At 39.2% G+C, this 21789-nt stretch overlaps 1 protein-coding gene across 11 annotated transcripts in view; it reads right to left on the bottom strand.

Moving 5' to 3' along the window:
* The window catches only part of DOCK10 (dedicator of cytokinesis 10), a 216096-nt gene that overhangs the window by 176890 nt on the left and 17417 nt on the right, over positions 1 to 21789 (bottom strand). For 2 of the 11 annotated variants that reach the window (XM_064372938.1, XM_064372932.1), the window contains exon 1: positions 2672 to 2901. The exons of the other annotated variants lie outside the window; for them this stretch is intronic. In XM_064372938.1, the coding sequence (XP_064229008.1) occupies positions 2672 to 2776 (105 nt within the window). In that variant the 5' untranslated portion in view covers positions 2777 to 2901. Of the gene's footprint in view, positions 1 to 2671; positions 2902 to 21789 lie in introns of those variants that run through there. 11 annotated transcript variants of the gene reach the window in all.

The following is a 21789-nucleotide window of genomic DNA, read 5'->3' as shown; positions in this document are numbered from 1 at the left end:
TGACACATCGAAAAATCTGGGACCCCAAGCACTCAGCTTGATGCAATTCAGAAGTCTGTCTCCTGGGTGACTCTGTTATCAAAAAAAGATTTCCAAGAGAAAAGTGTGACCTGTAGTCCAGTGACTTCAATTGCTACAGTCACTAGAAAGACAATTTCACTGTCCTTTTTCTCTTGTCCTTGGAAATGGAAATATTTTTCTTAGTTTTAACAATGCTATATAACACTTAAAACTTTGCAACACTTGCAAATTGGTTTGAACACTGTTCAAGAAGGTACAATCCCAAACTGAATTCTAATAAGCAATCTTAACACAGCATAGGTTATTATTACGAACATTTTACAGAAGACAAAACTGAGGTTTAGCGTGATTTAAGTAACTTGCCCACTCTCACCTACCATCTATCTGTATGGTAGATATAGATAGTAACCATCTCTCTATATCTACCATATAGATAGATGGTAGGTGAGAGTGGCAGGGAAAACAGCCTCATCACGATATCTACTTCAAATTCTAGTGCCCTAATTACACATTTCACTTTCTTGGATTCCAAAATGAAAATCACATCTCAGGATAATACTTAAGAACAATCCTGCACTCAATACAAGAGACAACCTGTGAAAGCAGATATGCCTATCTTAGGCAGACCAAAAGCAGGCAACTGTAGCAGGAACATCCCCAGTGCCCTCTGTCGTCGAAGAAAACTAATCACTGTATGAATGATCTTAATTAAATTTGAATGCATTGCTAACTGAATGCTGTGGGAAAATACCATGTCCTTACTGGCTGCTTTTCCCATAGTACTCAGTAGCAATACGTTCAAATTCAATTAAGATAATTCATAGAGTGATTAGCTTCATTGTATGGTGGGACTCTGGGGACTGTCCTCTTGCCAACACTGTATGTGTGGTCTGGGTAAGATAGACATGTTCTTCTGTGCATTCTCTCTTTTAGTGGACACAAGAAGTAACTCTCAGGCTGACATAATCCATGGTACTTCTAAATTCCATTGAGATAAATACAGCAGGGAAATTATGTTTCAGGGACAAGACTCAAATTAAAACTAATCTCAAACCAGACATTATTTTGAAACAGTTATCCTCCTTAACAGGCTGACGAGGCTCTTTTGGAGTCAGTAGGGAAGACCTATCTGACCAGTCGGGAGGAAGTGGTTAGGTTCTTATTTCTGACCAACAGAGAGGAAGAGGTCAGTTCCAGGACCTGTATATTCTAGTTATGAAATCCCAGTGGAAAGATTCAAACTACATTTCATGGGAAGAAGGCTAGGGGCTCAACTGCATGTATTCACAATATCAGACACACACTCCTGAGATAGGAACTGAACTAACTACAACACAGTACCAATCCTCTGAGCCAGACTCTAATAAACCCTATTCATGTCAAGTTACTGCCAAATAATTGTTAGTATAAAGAGGGCCTCTATTCATTGAGACGCAATGTACTTATTCATATTCATAAAGAGCCTATATATATGCACATGTGTGTGTGCATATATATATATTTTTTTTGAAAAGCCATCTCTGTTTCTATATTAAAGATGTTTCTATGAACAAAAAGATCTTTTATCCCTAGAACTGTGGTTCTCACATGGGTGATCAATGACCATCCTCCCAGGAGACATTTAGCAACGTTTGGAGATGTAATTGGTCATCACAACTGAGAGGTATTGCCACTAGCATTAAGTGGTTAGAAGCCAGGAATTTGCTAAGCATCCTACGCTGCACAGGAGAGCCCCCCACAGTAAAGAATTCCCAGACCCCAAATGACAATAGTGCTGAGGTTGAGAAACCCTGCTCCGAAGAAGGCAAGCAAAGCTAGACCTGCCCTGTAAAATGAATATTCTTCTAAAATAAGCTACCCAGGAATATTGCTGTAGCCATTTAACATACAAAGTGGGCCCTTCACATTACATGAAAGTCACTGAAGTGCCGTAGCAATCAGCTCTGATATTGAACTGTCAGTAGTTTATAGAACTCGAAGGTTCTATAAAGTCTACAGTTTATTGAACTGTAAAGTTCTAGAAGTACAAGTTTTCAAGCTCTCATTTTGTTCGCAAACAATAAGGCAGAAATGTTTTTAACAGTAAAACAAAACCAAATCTTTTTAACCTTTAAAACCTTTAAAAGTATCACTTTTTAACGTCCTCCTTGACTCTATTAATCAAATACTTATTTACTTTTTTTCATATTTTGGATTACTTTTCCTAAGAATTTGAAAATAAATAATCAGTAGCAAATGGTAAAATAGAGCAATGACAAATCTTAGAACCACAACTATGTACATGTTATCAACTGGGTTCTTAGGCACTTAGAGGTTTTTCTTTAATAAAGAGAATAACTTCTTCAGAAATTTTTATTTGTATCATAATATTAAGATAACCTTGAATTCCAAAAATTCTAGTAACGTTTTAATGATTAAATTATCTATCAATATATTTTAAAAGAGTTACATGTGGTTTGAGAACAATGTGACTTCAAAAATAATGATGTAAGTAGAACAGAATATGTACGACCCAAATGGAATCTTCTGTTCCATATAAGACTTCACCCAGCAGCAGCCTGTGTTAGAATGCCACTGTAGAGGGAATTATTTTTGAAAGAAAGGATTGAAGGAAAGATGGAAAGCAAAACATTGACATTTGGATACCTACAGAACTAAATTTGTGGATTTCTTCTTGATTTACTCTCCTCACTGTTCGTCTCTTCTTCCGAAATTCACTGTGCTCCCGTTTAAAAACCTTTCCTCGAAAGCTCATCGTACTGCTGTAATTTGAGTCACAAAATATTTTAAAATATCAGTGTCGCTAAACTCTTTTCTTCTGAAGCGTCACCAGGCCGAACAAATCTTTCTTCCTGGTAAAAAGGGAAATGCTCATGCTCTATCAATGTAACTCAACAGAAAGGAAAGGAAAACTGTCGAGTTACCACTTCCTGTGAGTAATTAACTACCAGCTGTTCAGATAGTGCTTTTGTGCATATATTCTCTCTCCTCACCTGCAATAAAGCAACACAAAATGACTTTGGACGTTTAAGAGAATTGCTCACAGCTAAATAAACCATACGATGTAAAAACCACCCATGAAACCAAATCAAGATTGAATTGAACAGTTAATTGACAACAGGACTCCACGGCTGTCAAAACAGCCACCTAAACTTTATAATTCTGGCCAGATCCCAAAAGTCAACTGTAGAAATGTGACTGAGGTCTGAGAATTGTGTTGAAAAGAGCTGTTCATGTTAAGTGTAGGCTAACTGAGTGATCTTCTGAGAGGAGTTCCCAAAGTGATTGCTTAGGGTCCAAGAAGAAAATTTTAGAATTCTATGTTTATTGGCTACCTAAATAAAGAAACTATGCTTGACTGTTATTTAATATAATACACACAGACATGGACTCCATGAATCTGTATGTCAAACAGTTACAAGGAGCCACAGAGTTAATTCCTTCATCTTTAGATCTTCAAGCCCTTTCTCTGGGGCTAATTTAAAAGTGCAGTTTCGCCCTCAGACCCACCAGGATGCTCTTTCCTGTTTTGTTTTTCTCCACCACAATCACTGACATGTAACACAACTGCCAGTTTATTTATTTGTTTCACTTAGGGCCTGTCTTCCTCTGCCAGGCTGTATGTCCCATGAGCATGGGATTTTGTTTCATTCACTGAGTCCCCTTTGATTAGAACACCTGACACTCAAAAGGCTTTCAGTATATATTTGGTAAATATATGCTTAATAAAGAATAGCCCGGGCGCAGCGGCTCACGCCTGTAATCCCAGCACTTTGGGAGGCTGAGGCGGGCAGATCACCAAGTCAGGAGATTGAGACCATCCTGGCCAACATGGTGAAACCCCATCTCTACTAAAAGTATAAAAAATTAGCTGGATGGGGTGGCATGCACCTGTAATCGCAGCTAGTCAAGAAGCTGAGGCATGAGAATCTCTTGAACCCAGGAGCCAAGATGGCGCCACTGCATTCCAGCCTGGTGACAGAGCAAGACTCTGTCTCAAAAAAACAAAAAAACAAACAAACAAACAAAAAAGAATAAATGAGGGATTTACATTTATTATTCTTATCAGTGAACCTTGTCTCATTATACATATATATATACACACATATATATATTAGTGCTTTGAAGTATTAGCTATTGATAGAAGTATTAGCTTTGAAGTATTAGCTATATAATTGATAAATAAATATACAATATAGACTATGTTCAGGTTTTTCTACTGGGTGAAACAGAAATATGTAGAGGCCACAGGACTAGGCTGTTCTCTTTTCCCCAGGAATAATTAGATTTAGTTGATACACACATGTACCCCAGGCTTGAGCCATTCACCCATTTCTACCTTGTCATGCAGTGATTTGTGCCAGACAAGAACAAAGGGATTCTGATTATTCCTGTCTAAGCATGGAGACTGAGAAGATCTTCTTTTGAAACCAATCAGAAAGATAGCATGATGCCATAAAATGACAGCTGGGGAGATAAATCATATCATTACTTTGTAATTGGCTTAGTTAGGCAAACTAAGCATTTCACTAAGAAGTCCTTTAATCCATCAATGGATATGTAGAAATTCCACTATATGTCTTTAGTGCTAAACAGATTTCACCCTCGAAGTAACTCTTTGACATCTGACAGAAGAGCAGGTACATTATAACACAAACAGAATCTTCAGATTTATTTATTTTTCCTTATATGGTGCTATGAGAGTCTGACTCTGGGTCACCTGACTTCCTGGGGTGAGATTATGTGTCTATGTTGATGGCTAAAAATAATATTTTACAATCCTTTTTAGGTCATGAACTCATTTGAGAATCTGATAAAAGCTATGAACCCACTCATCAGAAAAAATACAAGCACTCAGAAAATGTGCATGCATCGTCAGGGGACACAAACTTCTGAAAACCATCTGTGGATCCACCTAACAATGGTGCCTTAAATTTCTGAATCACAGTTTTAGAAGAGAGGCATACTGTCTTATTACAAAGCATTGAATTATTTTGAGAAACTCTGAAGTGACTTTCTCTCTGTCTAATATTGCATCTATTTTGTCCTCTATTCCTCTTTAAGTGCCACAGTTCTTTATCCTAGAGTTCCTCCCACTCTTCAACTTCTGCAATGCGAGAATGACTCATTTCTTCATTTCCTCAGCTGCTAATTACAGCTTCCTGAAATACTGGCAAAAAGAGGCATGACCCATCAGCATATGGGATGTCAGATAGACAGAGTCTGTGTTGATGCAAAGGAGGGGAAATTCCAGCAGCATGGCATGGAGTATTCCATGGGACGGCACTGGTGGACCCTCTATGGGCTTTCTTCTCATTTCTGGACCAAGCCTGTTTCTCAACCATTCTTTGAGACACTCCACACCATTCCAACACATTTCTTTCCTGCTTTAGTTTCAGAAACATATTGTCAATCAAAAGTCTTAGCTAGGACAATGGGCAAAAACCAGTAATAAGGAGCAATCAGAGATTTGCTGGCTTAGTTACAAGGAGATGCCTCCAAGTACATTAGAAAAGAAATCCAAGACCAATAAATCATCAGAATTTATTAGGTACTGTACTCAAGACATCACTGAAAAATATATTTAGTGAGAAATATATAACGTCTTTCCTAGATTTTAGAAGCTCGTACCCTACAGAGGAGTTCACTAGAGTTTGAAGGAGTCTGAGGAGGCTTTATAGAAAAGATATCTCTAAGGTAAGCTTTGAATAATAGGTGGGAATCAAAGAGATGAATGTAGAGGAAAGCATCCTAATGGTAAGGAAATGTAGCATAGGGAAGGCATCAAGGTAGAATGATTAAAATTACAGAATCATCTATGATTCAAATCCTGGATTCATCACTTCCTAAATGTGTGTCTTTTGGCCAATCACTCACCCTTTCCAGGCCTCAGTTTTCTCATCTGTAAAATAGGGATAGCGTAGTCACTACCTTATAGATTTGTGGTGAGGATAAATAAAATGACATCTTAAAAAAGTCAAACCATTGCCTTTCCTGGTACATAGTATGAGTAACTATTAGTTACAACAAAGGCAAAGAGGCAGGCCAAATCAGAGTAGTTAAGAAAAAATTAGAAACCTGCCTGTCTACAGGGTTAAGTAGGAGAGGTCAGATAAAATCAATTGAAGATGGAAGCCAGGCGCTAGTTCATGGAAGGCTTTGAATGCCAAGATAATGAAAAGTTTCCATTGTATCCTGAAATCGTGAGAAACCACTAAAGAATTTTTGAATTATAATTAAAATAGTGCTTTAGAAAGATTCATTCAGTAGCCACATGCCGGCTGGATTGCAGAGAATGTGATCCAGAGATGGTTTGCATTAATCTAGATATTAACATAGAGTGGAGGAAGACAGAAAATTAGGCAACAGAAACATTAACCATAGATTGCAGGGCGATTACAAAGATCTAGCAATTAAATAAAAAATGAGAGCTGAAATTTATTGAGCAAGTACTATGTGCTGGGTGCTGGTTGAAATTCTTATGGAACCTTATTTAAACCATCCAACAGCCCTGTGAGGTAAGTATTGTAATCATTGTTATCACTACTCCAGTTTGACAGAGGAATATTTGGGATTTGGAGAAATTAAGCAATTGGCCCAAAGTCAGTAGCAGAGCTGGGATGTAAATCCAGGGGGTCCAGCTCCTGAGTCCACCCTCTTAGCCAAAAGGGAAGTTCAAAGATGCCAGCAGGTTTCTGACTGACATAAAGGAGATGGATAATATGAGTGAGGGAAAAAGGACGGTAAGAAGGGAAGGTTTCCCTGCTTTATTTAATGTGCAATGCTGATTTAGACATGTTGAATGTTGCATCCAGATGATCATCAAAAGGGAAAGTCCAGCTATTATATGTGTACCTATAACTTAAGAAAAAGTTAGGACTGGAGACATGGAACAGAAAGTCATAAAAGTTTAAAAGTTGATTGAATTTTTGGAGAACAGAGTTAACAGAATTAAGAACACAGTCTTGAAGTTCCTTTACATATGGTAGATGGAGGGCAATTCAGGAAATATTGAGAAGGAATAGAGATACAAGGGGAAACTACTGAGGTATTACAGAGGCTCAAAGTCCTAAACAGGTGAGGTTAAGGAAGGTGGTGCGTGGCACCTGGGCAGAGATGGATGTAGGGCCTGGGAAGGTCCAAAAAGATTCAATGTGAGAGATAGACAGGCTGGAAACTAAAGACCTTGCAGTTTTGGCTCTAGACATAATTTGTGCCTAACTCTTATATGTGAGAATAGACAATTAGTATATAGTTTATAGAATTGCTGTGAAACAATATATGTTCGTCCCTGGAGTTGAGAAAAAAATACCTACATGTATCTGGATAATGGCTAAGCTTCCTATAGTGTATATATGTAAACTATTATTATTGAATATAATAGGTATTTTCCAGGTCTTATGTATTTATTTATGTACACCCAAAATGTACAAATCTCACAAATTCTTATATAAGAATTCAAAGTCTGGTCCCATGGTGTCCAGTCAGTGAAAGTAAGTTTGCCATTTTCAATAGAGAAGAGTCTAGATGTTTGGAAATTAAGTAAGATGGGACACTTACCCATGATTTAGAAGACACAGGAATTTGAATGCTAAGATGTCAGAAACCTAAGAAAAAGTTCTGGCAATCTGTATTACTTTTTACTTCCACTATAACAAGTTGCTGCACATTTAGTGGCTTAAATCTACCCCCGTTTATGATTGGTTTTCATGGGTCAGAAATCTGCATATAGTATGGCTCAGCTGATTCTCTGCTTGGAGAATCACAAGACTTAAACCTAAGTATCAGCAAGGTAGTGCCCCTTTCTGGAGGCTCTAGGGGAGAACCTGTTTTCAGTCATATGCAAGATTGTTGACAAAATTTATTCCTTACAGTTATAGGACTGAGGTGGACATTTCTTTACTGTCTGTTAGCCAGGGGTCATTCTTAGCTTCTGGAGGCCACCCACATCCCCTAACTCAAGTTCCCTTTCTAAACTAGAAATAGCCGGCTGAATCCCTCACGTTTTGAATCTTTCTGACTTCTCCTTTTGCCTCATCTTCCCAACTTATCTCTTCTTCTGTACCTCTCTGCTGTAGCCAGGGGGAAAAAAAGCCTTGCTTTTTAAGGCTTCATGTGATTAGACCAGGACAATCCAGAATCATTTCTCTACTTTAAGGCAACCTGATGATCAATCTTAATTTACAACTGCAAAGTCCCTTCACAGCTGTATGAAGATTCAGGTTTGAATAATCAGAGGGAGCCTGGAGGGGACATCTTTAAAATACTGTCTACTAAGTCTTATTCTTGACTTCCGTATATGTGTGTTTCAATTTTAACATCAAGGATGTACTGAGAAAAAGGTGTAGACGAGGAAGACACTTGGCCTTTTGTGGTTTCCACTGATCAGTGAGGTGAGATCTAGGTTGCAATGGACCTAACAAATGACTGGGAGGATACGGAAAATTGGCTTCTAGATCATTTACTGGAAAACAGTGGCAGTGAAATAAAGGTGAGAAGTCGAATGGCACAGCAGAGCTGAACAAAGATGGAAGAAAGGAAGAAAAATAATGGTGGATGAAAAGTTAGAAAGCAAAGTCAATATACTATGTGAAGGTGCTTTTTAAATGCTCAATTACGTTATTTTTTAATATGCTCACTTACAATTATTTTCAATTAAATAGGCTATCTAATCTGTAAATGGCATCATCACTGAATCTAAGTAACCAGGGGGCAGAAACTTGGCTTTCATTGACAATGCATTTGAATCCATTCCATTGAAATGGCCCCAAAAGTACCATTAGGAATTTAGAGTAACTAGAAACAGTGGTTAAAATTTATACACATGCACATGATGTCATAATGGGATTCACAAGTCCTAAATTGAGCAATTGGTAAGGCGGCTCCTATTCATTTCTGCCCACTTTAGTTATTACTTCCTTATTACATCTTATCTTTATTTCAAGTTTTTTAACCTGTTGAGCTTTCTGGCATTTACTGTTATTACTTCTTTATCATTGCAAAATGCTTGGATACTTCATTTTATTTTTTTCTCTTCCATTTCCAATAGATTTCCCCATGCACCTGCAGGTTAGTTTGCTGCACAGCCTTTCTGTCATAGGAAAGACAAGGCTGATCCACGGTGCATCTGCAGGCTCAGCTCAGCCACTGTACACCTTGTTTAAAGGAAGTAAAGCAGCAAGTAGCTACTTCCTCCTTCACTGTGGTCTCTCCTGAGCCTGGCCCCTGCAGATGAGCTCTTAAAGTTAGTAGTACTGAGGCTCACTGCTTCCTGCTAGAAAGGTCAACCCAATTGAGCAGCTCCAAATTACCAATGAGAGTAGACCTCTCTGGGGGAGTTTAAATGAACATGACAAAACCTCATATTTCTAAATGTAGAGTTTTTCAAAGCAGACAATGTCTGTGAAATATAGGTTGTCGCAGAGATAACCGTGGTTTTTGCCACTATTTTTTAAATGGTGTTATTTTAAAATGGCACTATTAAAAATAATGGCGAAAACCACAATTACCTTTGTGCCAAACTAATAAAGTATTTAGAAATTTCATGGAAACTAGAGTGCTGTGCACATGTGAGAATGTAGATGTGCCAACAATAAACAGACTGCAGTTTGTGAGTGTGTGGTGCGTGTGTAAGTCTCTGTGTGTGTGCACAATGTGTGTGTGATGCATGCTCGTGTGTGTGGTGTAGATGATGTGTGTTTGCTGTGTATGTCTGTACATGTATGTAGGCATACAATATCTTGATTGCATTAAAATAACATAGCACTCCATTCATAGCCTTTCAGACAGGTATAAAGTTGTAGTATTTGTTTACAGTACTGTATTTCAATAGGTTAGAATGTGAAAATTCTCATTTAGATTTTCTCATCAAATCAGAATTTGATGGGAAAGGGGTTTGGGTAGGTAAGAAACTCATATCTTAAACAGTTTACTGAGCCCATCTTAGAATCTAACAGGAAGCGGTGAGGGAGTTACACTTTTTCAATAGTGGACTTTATCACTGGTCACAGACATTCACTTCCAGAAAAAAAAAATGATAGTCCAGAGATATGCATATATCTTACCAATAAGTATCTTAGTGTGGTATTTAGAAAATAAAAAACATTGATTTTGGGTTTATTCTTTTCTGAATTTCCTGTTGGGCATTTAGTTAATCACCCTTTTTGAAGTTTTTGATATTTTTTGCTAAAGGTATCCAGTTGTCTTCAACAAGTTACGTGTATTTTAATATTTCCAGCTTCAGTCTGCTCTGTTGTTGAAAATGGGAAATCTCTAAGGGACAAACACTTATTCTTATCTCCATAAAAACTCTAACTCACATGCCCTTGCTTCCATCCTCAGAAGCCAAGGCATAACAATAACAGCAATGACAACAACAAAAATATTATAGCTAGCTCATAGAATTTCTAAACATGTTTCATAAAATACATATGGCTGGACTGCTAATGCTCTTCACAAAGGCATGCAGCTAATTCTCACCTAGCATACAGTGTTCTTTTCCTATTAAAAAGCAATCAACTCTAAAGCAATAGATTTTTCATTATAATATTATCCCTCTGTCTTTTAAAGAAAACTGAAAGGCATTCCAAACTGAAGCAGAAGATTGATTCCACCCAGGATCAGGTGAAGATACACAAATGTAGCTTCCAGGAAGATGAGGCTGAGGAGATCTGAATCAATACAGTTATCTTTTACCTTATAGGGACTGTTTTCAGATTGCATTTTCCCTGGAGACAGAGGTATCCTCTCTGCTTGCTAGTTTGGATCCTACTCCAGCTTCCCACTACTGGCAAAGTTAACTACAGACTAATGTTATTTCCTTTAAAATAACACAAGTGCCTAAAATTGCCCTGCTGTAGCCATTCCAACTGCTCATTACCTTGCTTTCAATATGAATGTCACCCACTGTTTTAACAATTACCCTGGAAAGCACAGTGTAGGTAACTTTTGTGGGGAGACTGAGGTCTTTCAAGTCTGTAAAGCTCTAATGGAAAAATTGGTCAATTTATGGAATATAAGCATTACATATACTTTATTCCTGTGAATGTCTTTTTACTGCAGAAGGATTTGTCTTTATAGATGAAAGGCGATAAAGCATTCTTACCTAAGCAATTTTGAGAAGGAAACAAATTGTCGTGTAAATGCCAATTCTGAGTGTGAAGACAACCAGATAGACCAACAATCTATTGCTAGTGGATCAGATTGCTAGCCTAGGTACAATCTCTGCACCCCAGTCCACCCTACAAACCCCTTCTTTAATGGCACCATAACGCATTTGTGTCTTTTAAGGCCTCCACCAGGAGAAAAAGCTAATAAAATAGTTTGATTTAAGTGTTTAATGCCTTGCATTGTGGAAATTGGAGAATAATGGTAGGGTCTTGGCTTTTCAATCAAGAGCTTTCTTTGTGTTTTGCAGTAATGAATTGTTGGATTTACTTTATTAAGCCACTCACACTGCTGTAAATTCTTGACCTTTTGATGTCTAGCAGTTAAGGTACCCAATTAAAGGACAAATTAACCTCTGGGTATCTGTTCTGCACCTCACTAGGTAAACAAGAAGAACTGAAATAGCAGAGAAACAAGAATTCAATAACTCTAATAAGGGCACCCATACCTATTTAATCTAATTTATGAAGATGACTCTCTGTCAAACATTGCCCATGTCTGTTCAGTGCCAGGAATCAGTGATAAAGAGAGAACTAAAACAGACAGGCCGGGCACAGTAGCTCACCCCTGTAATCCCAGCACTTTGGGAGGCCAAGGTGGGTGGATCACAACGTCAGGAGTTCAAGACCAGCCTGGCCCATATGGTGAAACCCAGTCTCTACTAAAAATACAAAAATTAGCCGGGCGTGGTAGCGGGCACCTATAGTCCCAGCTACTCAGGAGGCTGAGGCAGGAGAATCACTTGAACCCAGGAGGCAGAGGCAGAGGCAGAGGTTGCAGTGAGCTGAGATTGTGCCACTACACTCTAGCCTGGGTGACAGAGTGACTCTAGCTCCACAAAAAAAAAAAAAAAAAAAGAAAAAGAAAAGAACAGACATAGTCCATGTGGAGAGATGACAGTACACATAAAACACAAGAGAGCAGAAATGAAGTGACAAATTAAGAATACGGGTTGCAGAATCTGAAAACAAAGAAGAGCACTGTGTTGGCCAAGGTGAAGGAGGATGTCTTCACAGAAGCACTGAGACTTGATTTGGGACCTGGACATAGCAGGACTTTCAAAATTACTACTGTAAGGACAACCCCAAGAGAAGAGACTCTCCAGTGTTTGTAAGAATCACATGGATAAGTTGTTAAAAATGTGGATTCCTCAGCCCTATCCAGGACCTCAGGACCTCTCACGGGGTTTAGTAATCTGACTTTATAAAGAGCAACCATAGCCAGGCACTCATGTCTGTAACCAGGTGGCTTATGTCTGTAATCCTGGAACTTTGAGAAGCGGAGGGGGGTGGGTCATTTGAAGTCAGGAGTTTGAGACCAGCTTGGCCAACATGGTGAAACCCTGTCTCTACTAAAAATACAAAATTGAACTCGGTGTGGTGACCCACACCTGTAATCCCAGCTACACGGGAGGCTGAGGCAGGAGAATCACCTGAACCTTGGAGGTGGAGGTTGCAGTGAGCTGAGATTGTAGCACTGCACTCCAGCCTGGGCAACAGAGCGAGACTACACACACACACACACACACACACACACAGCATCTAAGTGATGCCTGTGAAAGGTGCTACACAGACCACACTGAGAAATAATGCCTCAGAAGCTGGTTCACCTAACAGTTTTCTTAGGCAGAAAATCATCTAATAGTGCCCTCTACAGCACTACCTCCCAATACAAACTATTTTTATACTATACTGAGGTCTTCTATATAAAATCAAATATTCTCTTTTCTTAATGTATAGTCAGTCAGGTGGAATTAACTAACCAGCTGGATCACGCTGCATGTTTGGGAAACAGAGGAGAAAACCCTGGAATAAAGCCATCCTCCTCACTGGCTACTGCTCTGCTTGGACTTTGTAAACCTGGTCATGCTTGTCATGTCGCTCAGGTATTGTCTAAATCAGGGTTTCTCAAACTCGGCACTATTGACATCTTGGACCCAATCATTTTTGTTTGCAGGGAGGGCGGTGTCCCCTGTATTGCAGAATGTTTAGCAGCATCCCTGGCTGGCCTCTACCCATAGCTGCTGGTAGCAAACTCCCCACCCCCTGTGACAACCATTCAAACATTGCCAGAACTTCTTGGGCAGGGGCGGGGGGAGGGGCAGGAAAATTCTCTCCCCAACCCAAGGTCTAAATCTGGTATTTAGTTTTCTCTTCCCCCTCCCCTTTCTTTTTCAGAGATAGGGTCTCACTCTGTCACCCAGACTGGAATGCAGTGGTGTGATCATAGCTCACTGCAACCTTCAACTCCTGGGCTCAAATGATTCTCTTGCCCCAGCCTACTGAGTAGCTGGGATTACAAGTGTGTGTCATCGTACCTGGCTAATTTTTCATTTTAACTTTTTTAGAAGTGGGGTCTTGCTATGTTGCCCAAGCTGGTCTAGAACTCCTGGTTTCAAGCGATCCTCTCACCTCAGCTTCCTGAGTAGCTGAAATTACAGGTGTGAGCCACTAAATCCTTTGATGATGGCTTTCAGGGCCAGGATCTCCTGGCAGATGGTGAAGATTTCTCTTCGGACCAGGGTTAATGCCTCTTGAAAGCCAATCTGACTTGCTTGGAAGAACCTCAGACCTACTGACCTTCAAATCAGTGCCCTCTTTCACTTCTCCATATGTCTCAAAACCCCACTATTATTGTCTAGTTTTCTGTTTCTGATCTGGGATGTCTCCATTAAAATGCAGCTTCACTTGCCTGGAAAAGCTACAAACGGATTATAATCTTCAATAACTTTGAATGATATCTTAGAAGAGGCAAGCTGGTCACCTAGGCAAAGGTCCAAGGAATTAGGGATGAGGATACACATTTCAAGCATGAAAGCTTGTCATTGGGGTTGGCCACTGTGGGTAAGACCACTGTGCTGGCCTTCTCACTCACTTGCCCAGTGCCTCAGGGTGAGTTCCCTAACCTCTCTGAACATGAGTTTTCTTATCTGCAAAATAAGGACAACCACAGTAACTAATTCGTTACATGTCTTGAGGCTTAGTAAGAGAATATTTGTGAAGTGCTTAGCAACATGTGTGGAATATAATAAAATGTTCAGTCAATGTTGGTTGTAAGTTTGATTATGAAGTAATTGTGTTGATGTCCTCTTGAGCTAGGCTGCTACAGTGTATGCTTTATGGGTGCAGGGCGGTCCCAGCTGCTCGTGCATTGATCATTAGAAGGAGGAGATCCGGGCACAAAAAGGGCACCAGCTGCTTTGAAAGTGGCAGTGAAAGGGATAGGATGCTCCAGAAAGGAAGGGAGTGGTCAGAAGACCCACTTGGTTTGGATGAGGATAATTAGGTTAAATAGCCTCTCCTCCCCTGCACACTCACTCCTTCCACAACTGACTTCTTTGTACTCATTGTGTCTTGCAACACTGGCTACTTCATTTTTAAATCCTTCTGTGCACAACTACAAAAGGTTCCAATTATCCTATTTCTGTCATCTCCCTTCATCCCACAAAAAAGACTCAAATGCCAAGGAAGTTAAGAAAGCCAAGTTTTAACTGATATCATATGCTTTAAAAAAAAAACAACAACTTTTCATGGTTACTTTTCTGCCTAAGTGGGACTGTAAATTCACAGAGCAATAAACAGTATCCTCTTTATGTTTCAATGGTGCGGGGTCTCCTACTGGCCTGTTGAAAATACCAACATTATAATTACCAATTTGATGTTGTGAACAGCAGAAAAGAGTACTGCACTTTCTTTTCCGCCCATCTTTCCCTTCTTCCTTTGCATAAATTTCCAAGGCCACTATTAAAGTACACTGACAAAGAGACATTTAATCTGGCTTTCTTCTCTTTTGCAAGGGTATCATAGATTGGGAAGGAGATCCAATACCTAGACTGCACCAAAAGATCTTCGGCAGCATTTAAATCGGCGTCCCTCTTGCTTTGGTTGGCATTAAGGAACATATTTTCAGAAACCAGTTCTGAATTTGCATTCACTTCTTCTCTCTCACTGCCCATAACCACAGAGTGGAGACTGCCATGATAAACCAGTTCTTTTTTTTTTTTTTCTTTTAGGCCGAGTGCATCTCACTGTTTCACAGTGAGGAGAGCACTGGATGGCATCAGGAAGCCTGTATTCAACATTTATCGCTGATGGGTTGAGTGATCTCGGGAAAAACAGTAACCTTTCTAGACTTCTTGTCTTGAAGCTTTTGTTTTAAACTCTAAACTTCTATGTTTGTGTGTTTTTAAATAACACAACTTGTATCAGCCATTTCCAGATAAACCTATGACTGGACCCAAAAAAAAATCCCCTTTTTTTTTTCTTTTTTAAACCTCAAGTACCAATTAGGCAAGAAAAATGATTTTCAATTAGAGCTCCTCTTTCTTCACATTTAGTCCAGATGATGCTCCCAAAAAGATGCTACCTGTCTCTCATTCCCTGCTCTCCGCTAGATTCCACTTCAGAGGGAAACAGCTGTGCCTTCTCACTAGATGACATTGCCCTTGACATGATTTGTAAATAAAGCATTGGAGATAATTTTGGGACTGTTTTCACACTCACTTAATTTACTGATAATATCTTGCTTAAATCTGAATATTCAGTTGTGTTTTTTTTTAGCATCTCGTTACTTTTGCCTTGAATGTAGCTGTAAAACAGAAGCCGACACTAGGAAACCCTTCCTTTCCAACATGCCTGATGTTCAGTTTCATACCCCTCTGCTCCTTGGGCTGACTTCGGTGGTCATCGCCAAGACTGAGTCTTTGTAAAAAAGCCTGAACTTTCCATCCACTGGAGAAAGAGGCAGAGTCAATATGGGTGTGACATATACAGTCCTCCTTGTTGTGGAAATTGTACCCCGATTTTCCTGTGGGGAACATCTCCCCTGTCCCATCCCCTTCCAGAGCAAGTCAAACAAGGTGACCAGACCCCACCTCCACCAACCAGATTGTCCCTTCTCTGAACTTGAACCTTGAGAGGAATGACACATAAAGGCAGAAAACAGCCATGATTTATACCAAAAACAGTGTCTCGAGTGCTGCACATTTATTATTACTAGTGTTATTGTTCCTGGGGTCCTGCTCCCTCCTGTGCTTACTGAGGCCTCCTGCTGAGCCACTCCTCTGGTCTGAGGGGCTTCCCCCACCTGCACTCTTTATTTTTCTTGACCTAGCTAAGGTCATTTTCTTTTCACAACCATATACCTATTTGCAACCATGTGTTTATTTACACTGTAAATGGGTATAGATATTGTGATAAATATTTAGGATAACCAGAAATAACTTATTTGGCTTCACAGAGTTTAGAGGAGATGGTTTGGCAGGTGCTGTGATGGGAGATTTGCATCAGAAAGCACTAAAAGTCAAACAAATGAAAATTTCATTATTATTTCTTCCATATGTTCTTTCAAGGGCTAAAAAATCAAATCCACTAGCAGCTCATTCCCTTTCCTTCCAAATACTCTTCCATGCAACTTTATCATGACGTTAATAACATTGCCATCCACCTAGGTGATAAAATTGAAACTTGGTACTCATTTTCAACTTCCCTTATCCCTTATGTCCACAATAAGCCCAACTAAATTCTAATGATTGTATATTTTCTTGTAATTCTCCTCATTGCGACAACTTGCCTTGTTAAAGCCAGGTTTCATAACGTTATTCCCAACTCAGAAGCCTTGAGTAGCATCCCCTCTTGTCAATATCAGTGTTCCCCCAACTGTGTTCTAGAGCTTCACAATGTGTTAGTCAGGATTACAGAGAAGAGATTTACAACCTTCTCACTGGAGAACTCTCAGAGCTCTAATTGCCATTGTGCAATACAGTCCTCTCTCCATTGTGTACAGTGTGCGATATTTCCCATGCTTATTTTTCATAGCAGCATTTTCTTACAGGGTACTTCTTATTATGTGTCACACAGTTTAGGAAATGGTCTGTGCAACTGGGACACAGTCAAAAACCTAGTGAGATAGAATTTCAAATTTTTAGCGTAAGAAGATGACAATGACATCTTCTCCAGGGGGACAGGAATTGCAAGAGTTTATTGAGGAGCCACGAAAGTCTGAACTAGGGTAGGTGCCAGGTTGCATTGGTGCTAAAATAAAGAATTGAGAGCATGGTGGCTGGCTGACAGGCTTCAGGGCAAGACCTCTGCACCTGTCCAAATTTTGGTCTGTTCCTTCCCTGAAATGAACCCCAGCCAAATAACTCATCTCTACTAGAAATCTTTTCATAGCAGTTTGATCAAGATACTTGTGGACATCAGTTGGGGGAATGCACAACTTAAATAAATCCTTCGAGTTATTTTTTGAGACTCGATAAAAGACGACACATAATTAGATATGTGGGGCCGGGCGCGGTGGCTCACGCCTGTAATCCCAGCACTTTGGGAGCCGAGGCGGGGGGATCACGAGGTCAAGAGATCGAGACCATCCCGGTCAACATGGTGAAACCCCGTCTCTACTAAAAATACAAAAATTAGCTGGGCATGGTGGAGCGTGCCTGTAATCCCAGTTACTTAGGAGGCTGAGGCAGGAGAATTGCCTGAACCCAGGAGGCGGAGGTTGCGGTGAGATCGCGCCATTGCACTCCAGCCTGGGTAACAAGAGTGAAACTCCGTCTCGGGGGGGAAAAAAAAAAAAAAGAGATATGTGGCACTGGGTTCACTGGGTCTCTGTGAAATCTCAGCTTAATACAGTGAGGCATGGACAGATTTTCATGGTTGTATAGTAAGCACTAAATAAGCACTATAGTCAGCAAGGAAAATAATTTATGACACAGTTAAGGGAAAAATATGGAACATGAGAGTCCACTCTCTACTCGCTCTCTTCAATAACCAGTGATATATCTGGTCTGCTTTGTAAACAGATTTCTAAAAGGATTTGCTGCTTTTGATGCATTAGTACTCACATCTCCTACCTGCATTATGTTGCTGAAAATTAAATTGTCAGATATTTATTACCAAATTCCCTTTTTACTGTTTTACAGTCAAGAAAAGATAGTCTGACTTGTTACTCTTCCATTATACCTGTGGAAATCTTTCTGAATCAGGAGCCAGAATGGATGTTTCGCAAAGTCAAAAGTATAATCCTTAATCCTACATTTACATTCATAGCAAAATCATTTTCCACTCATATCAGTCAAGTATACTGCAATGGATTTCAGACATTATAGTTCTCACTGGTATCTTGAAGTTGGAACACTGAATTAAAGTGAAACCCTAATGAAAATTTAGAAGAGAATAACAATTAGGCAGCCTAGGATTCAAGTTAGTCCCATAGTTGTATTTTTGCTGCCAAAAAATGTTTTCAGATATATGAATTTGTTGCCAGCATTTAACAATTGGGAGCTTTTTATGTATGAGCCCTGGTTACTAGCTTATTTTGAAAAATTTAAGATCTAACCATACTGATCTCACCTTTTGACACGAAAGCTGTTGTCCAAGCTGAGCAGTGACTGAACCCTCTGGATGCCATGACTGCCTTACTTTGCTATGCCACCCACCAATCCGATTTGACTGCTTGTCTAGCCTGCTTCTCTTATTCCCTTTGAGGTCTGGTGGCATGGAGTTTGGAACCCTTAAGGGGTCCGCATTTAAGACCATGTCTTTTGGGAAGACTATTGTGATTGAGACTCTGATCTAAGCCTTTCCTGATCACGCTACATTAGACAACAATCCTAAAGATTTCTACTGCTCATATATAGGCAGTGGATACAGGTTTGCAAAAGATCACTAGTTTACTCGTGAGGATTTCTGAAATGTGAATAATGTGTCAGTATTTTGAATGTAGTAATACAATTGTCTTTGTTTGGTCTAACCAGAATGCCCTCTCCTTAAATGTATGGGACAAGAGAATATTTCTTGTATTGATTAAGCCATTGTAATCATTACGTTGCACCAAATTTCTTCTTTAATGTAAAAAAATTAACCATTTTGAGGCAGAGTCAGCACATATGAGAAATCAGTGTGGCAATTAATGGCATTGCTCAATGCCTCTTCATGATAAAGATAACATGATGTTAAGCAAAACTTCTAAGAAGTGACAGAGATTTATTTTAAAGGGGAAGAAAACATTTTTTCAGGTAGTAATTTTAGATTAAGAATGAAAGAAATATAATAAGGACTTTTAACATGAAAAGTCACTCATGATACTCCTGTTATTTATCTATGAAGCTACAATGATTCTAGCCTACACTTTTCGAAGTGAGCTGGGCACAGGGGCTCACACCTGTAATCCCAGCACTTTGGGAGGCTGAGGCAAGCACTTGAGCCCAGGAGTTCAAGACCAGCCTGTGCAACATGGAGAAACTCTGTCTCTACTAAAAATACAAAATTAGACAGGTGTGGTAGTACACGCCTGTAATCCCAATACTCAGGAGGTTGAAGCAGGAGGATCATCTGAGCCTGGTGGCGGGCTGGGGGGTAAAGGCTGCAGTGAGCTGAGATCATGCCATTGCACTATAGCTTAGTTGACAGAGTGAGACCCTGTTCCCCACCCCCAACCCCCAAAAAAAGGAAAGAAAAAGAAAAGAAAAAAAGAAATGGCATACATCACTGTAAGAAACCCAGTACATGAACTGGTCATTTTCCTAATCCTATAAATAAGGTGACAGATTATGATCTCTAAAACTCTTTGCTCTAAGACCATATTATGTTCTGAGAGTATAGCTATAAAGTTTAACAAATGTTTTTATTTCCTCTCTCATTTATCCTTGGAAAACTAAGGGAATACTATTCTCCTGTATTCACAGAGTCCCTACATCCGTAATAAGATGTGAATCATGATGAAAGACAAAAGTTTTTAAAATAATTTGATGACTTTATGAAACTGTTTCCAGACATGCTATGGCTGCATTTTTCTTACACTTTAAAAGGTGGTCCTAGAAGATTCTACCATACCTCGCAATGGCTAAAGACTGTACAGTAGTGCTAGCATTTCTCCTACTAATGTGAGAGGATATTATTTGGTTATGAATTTATCCCAGAAAACTTCCCAGCAAATCACCAGTATCATTTTCTCTTCTAGTCTTACCATATCCATCTCTTGGTCTCCAAGCTGGGAGGCTGAGGTCAGGCAGTGAGTCACTCCTCAGTGCACCTAACTAATCTCCCAGGCAAGTACCCTTCTGGTCTCTTTGTTCTCAACACTAAACCACATGACTTTAAATCATCCTAGGGGTATAATCCACACATGATGCCAAAACACTGTTTTCTGAGATCTTTGGATTAATGACAAGTGCTGATAGTTTAACTTTCTTGTTCCAAAAGTCAGTTGGACTCTACATCAAATTCTTTCCCTTGCAAGAAAAAAAAGTAATAAAAAATATAAATAATTGAGAAATAGTTAGTGAATATCAACAAGAATCTGACATTGCATCCACTTTTTCTTAAATTGTGAAAGACAAGTAATTGAAAATTTTAAATTTGAGTAACTATAAAATGGGATATTTTTTATTTCATTAACAGCAGCAGCAGCAGCAGCAGCAGCAACATTATGGGATTGGGAAGGGGAAGTCAACATTATAATAAAGTTCTGAAATTCTCCAGTGCACGTTCAAGCCCATTTTTCTGAAATTCTTTTTACAAAGCATTAATGAGAAACAATTATCAACTGCCCAGGCTTGGATTCAATCCTCTTGGAATAAAATGTAATAAGATCAGCCTTACATGTAGGGAGCATAGGTCACTCCCACTGTGGTTTAATTTGGGAAAGAGCTATTTGGTTCTGGAATGTATCTATCGCTCCTTTCTCCAAATACCATTTGTGTGATAATGCCTGGAAAGCAAAGATGAATATGTAAATAATTGTGGGGAGATAATATAACAGTCCTATCTTTTACACAGCAGAGCAAAATAGGGCAGAGAAGATTCAAGAAGGCAAGGAGGCACTTGGGATGTGTGTATGTGTGGTGGGCATGCGATCCAGCTGGATGATTCTTAGGGCCATGAGGATTATTCAGTCTACAATCATATGTTTTCACAATTTGGTCTAAAATTCATTTTTTTTTTTTTTACAAAAGAGTCATTTCTTATATATTTTCAAAATACCTATTTAAAACTTTATGTTTGAAAGATGAACTAAAATACAGGATGCAGAGGGTTAGCACAGGTGAAACGTCTGATGTGAGTTTTCCCTGGTGAAATTTAGATGACTGTATTTAGGTGGATGTAATAAAAAATATACCATAGAATTTAAAGTGAATTAGAATAACTCTTTAAATAATAAGCTTCTGTAATAATAAAGGGTATTTGATGACTGGATAAAAATTAATGTGTCGTTCATTTTCTAAATGCAAATGATTCTTTAATATAGCTTGATCTTAAAATAACAAACCTCTTTGAAAGAGCTACCACCTGACGCATCAGTAATTCCTTACTGAAGGCTTAACGAGGCACAGGAACCATGGGGGCAGGAATAAGATCATGATTTTTCTATAGCTTTAAGTCCTGGCCTTTAAGTATGTTTTATTTTCTTCTTTTATTAATAAAGACATGGTCTCACTCCTTTGCCTAGTCTGGAGTTCAGTGGCATCGTTATAACTCATTGCAGCTTCGAATTCCTGGGCTCAACCCATCTGCCCATCTTGGCATTCCAAAATTCTGAGACTACAGGTGTGAGGCACCATGGCTGGTTTGACCTTTAAATATTTCTAAGAAAAGGTGA

The sequence above is a fragment of the Aotus nancymaae genome, unplaced genomic scaffold (genome assembly GCF_030222135.1).
Source record: "Aotus nancymaae isolate 86718 unplaced genomic scaffold, 86718_ANA_hifiasm-v0.15.2.pri h1tg000008l, whole genome shotgun sequence".
NCBI classification, from domain to species: Eukaryota; Metazoa; Chordata; class Mammalia; order Primates; family Aotidae; genus Aotus; species Aotus nancymaae.
Note: the sequence above shows the minus strand (reverse complement) of the source record. Positions and strands in the feature narration are given on the sequence as shown.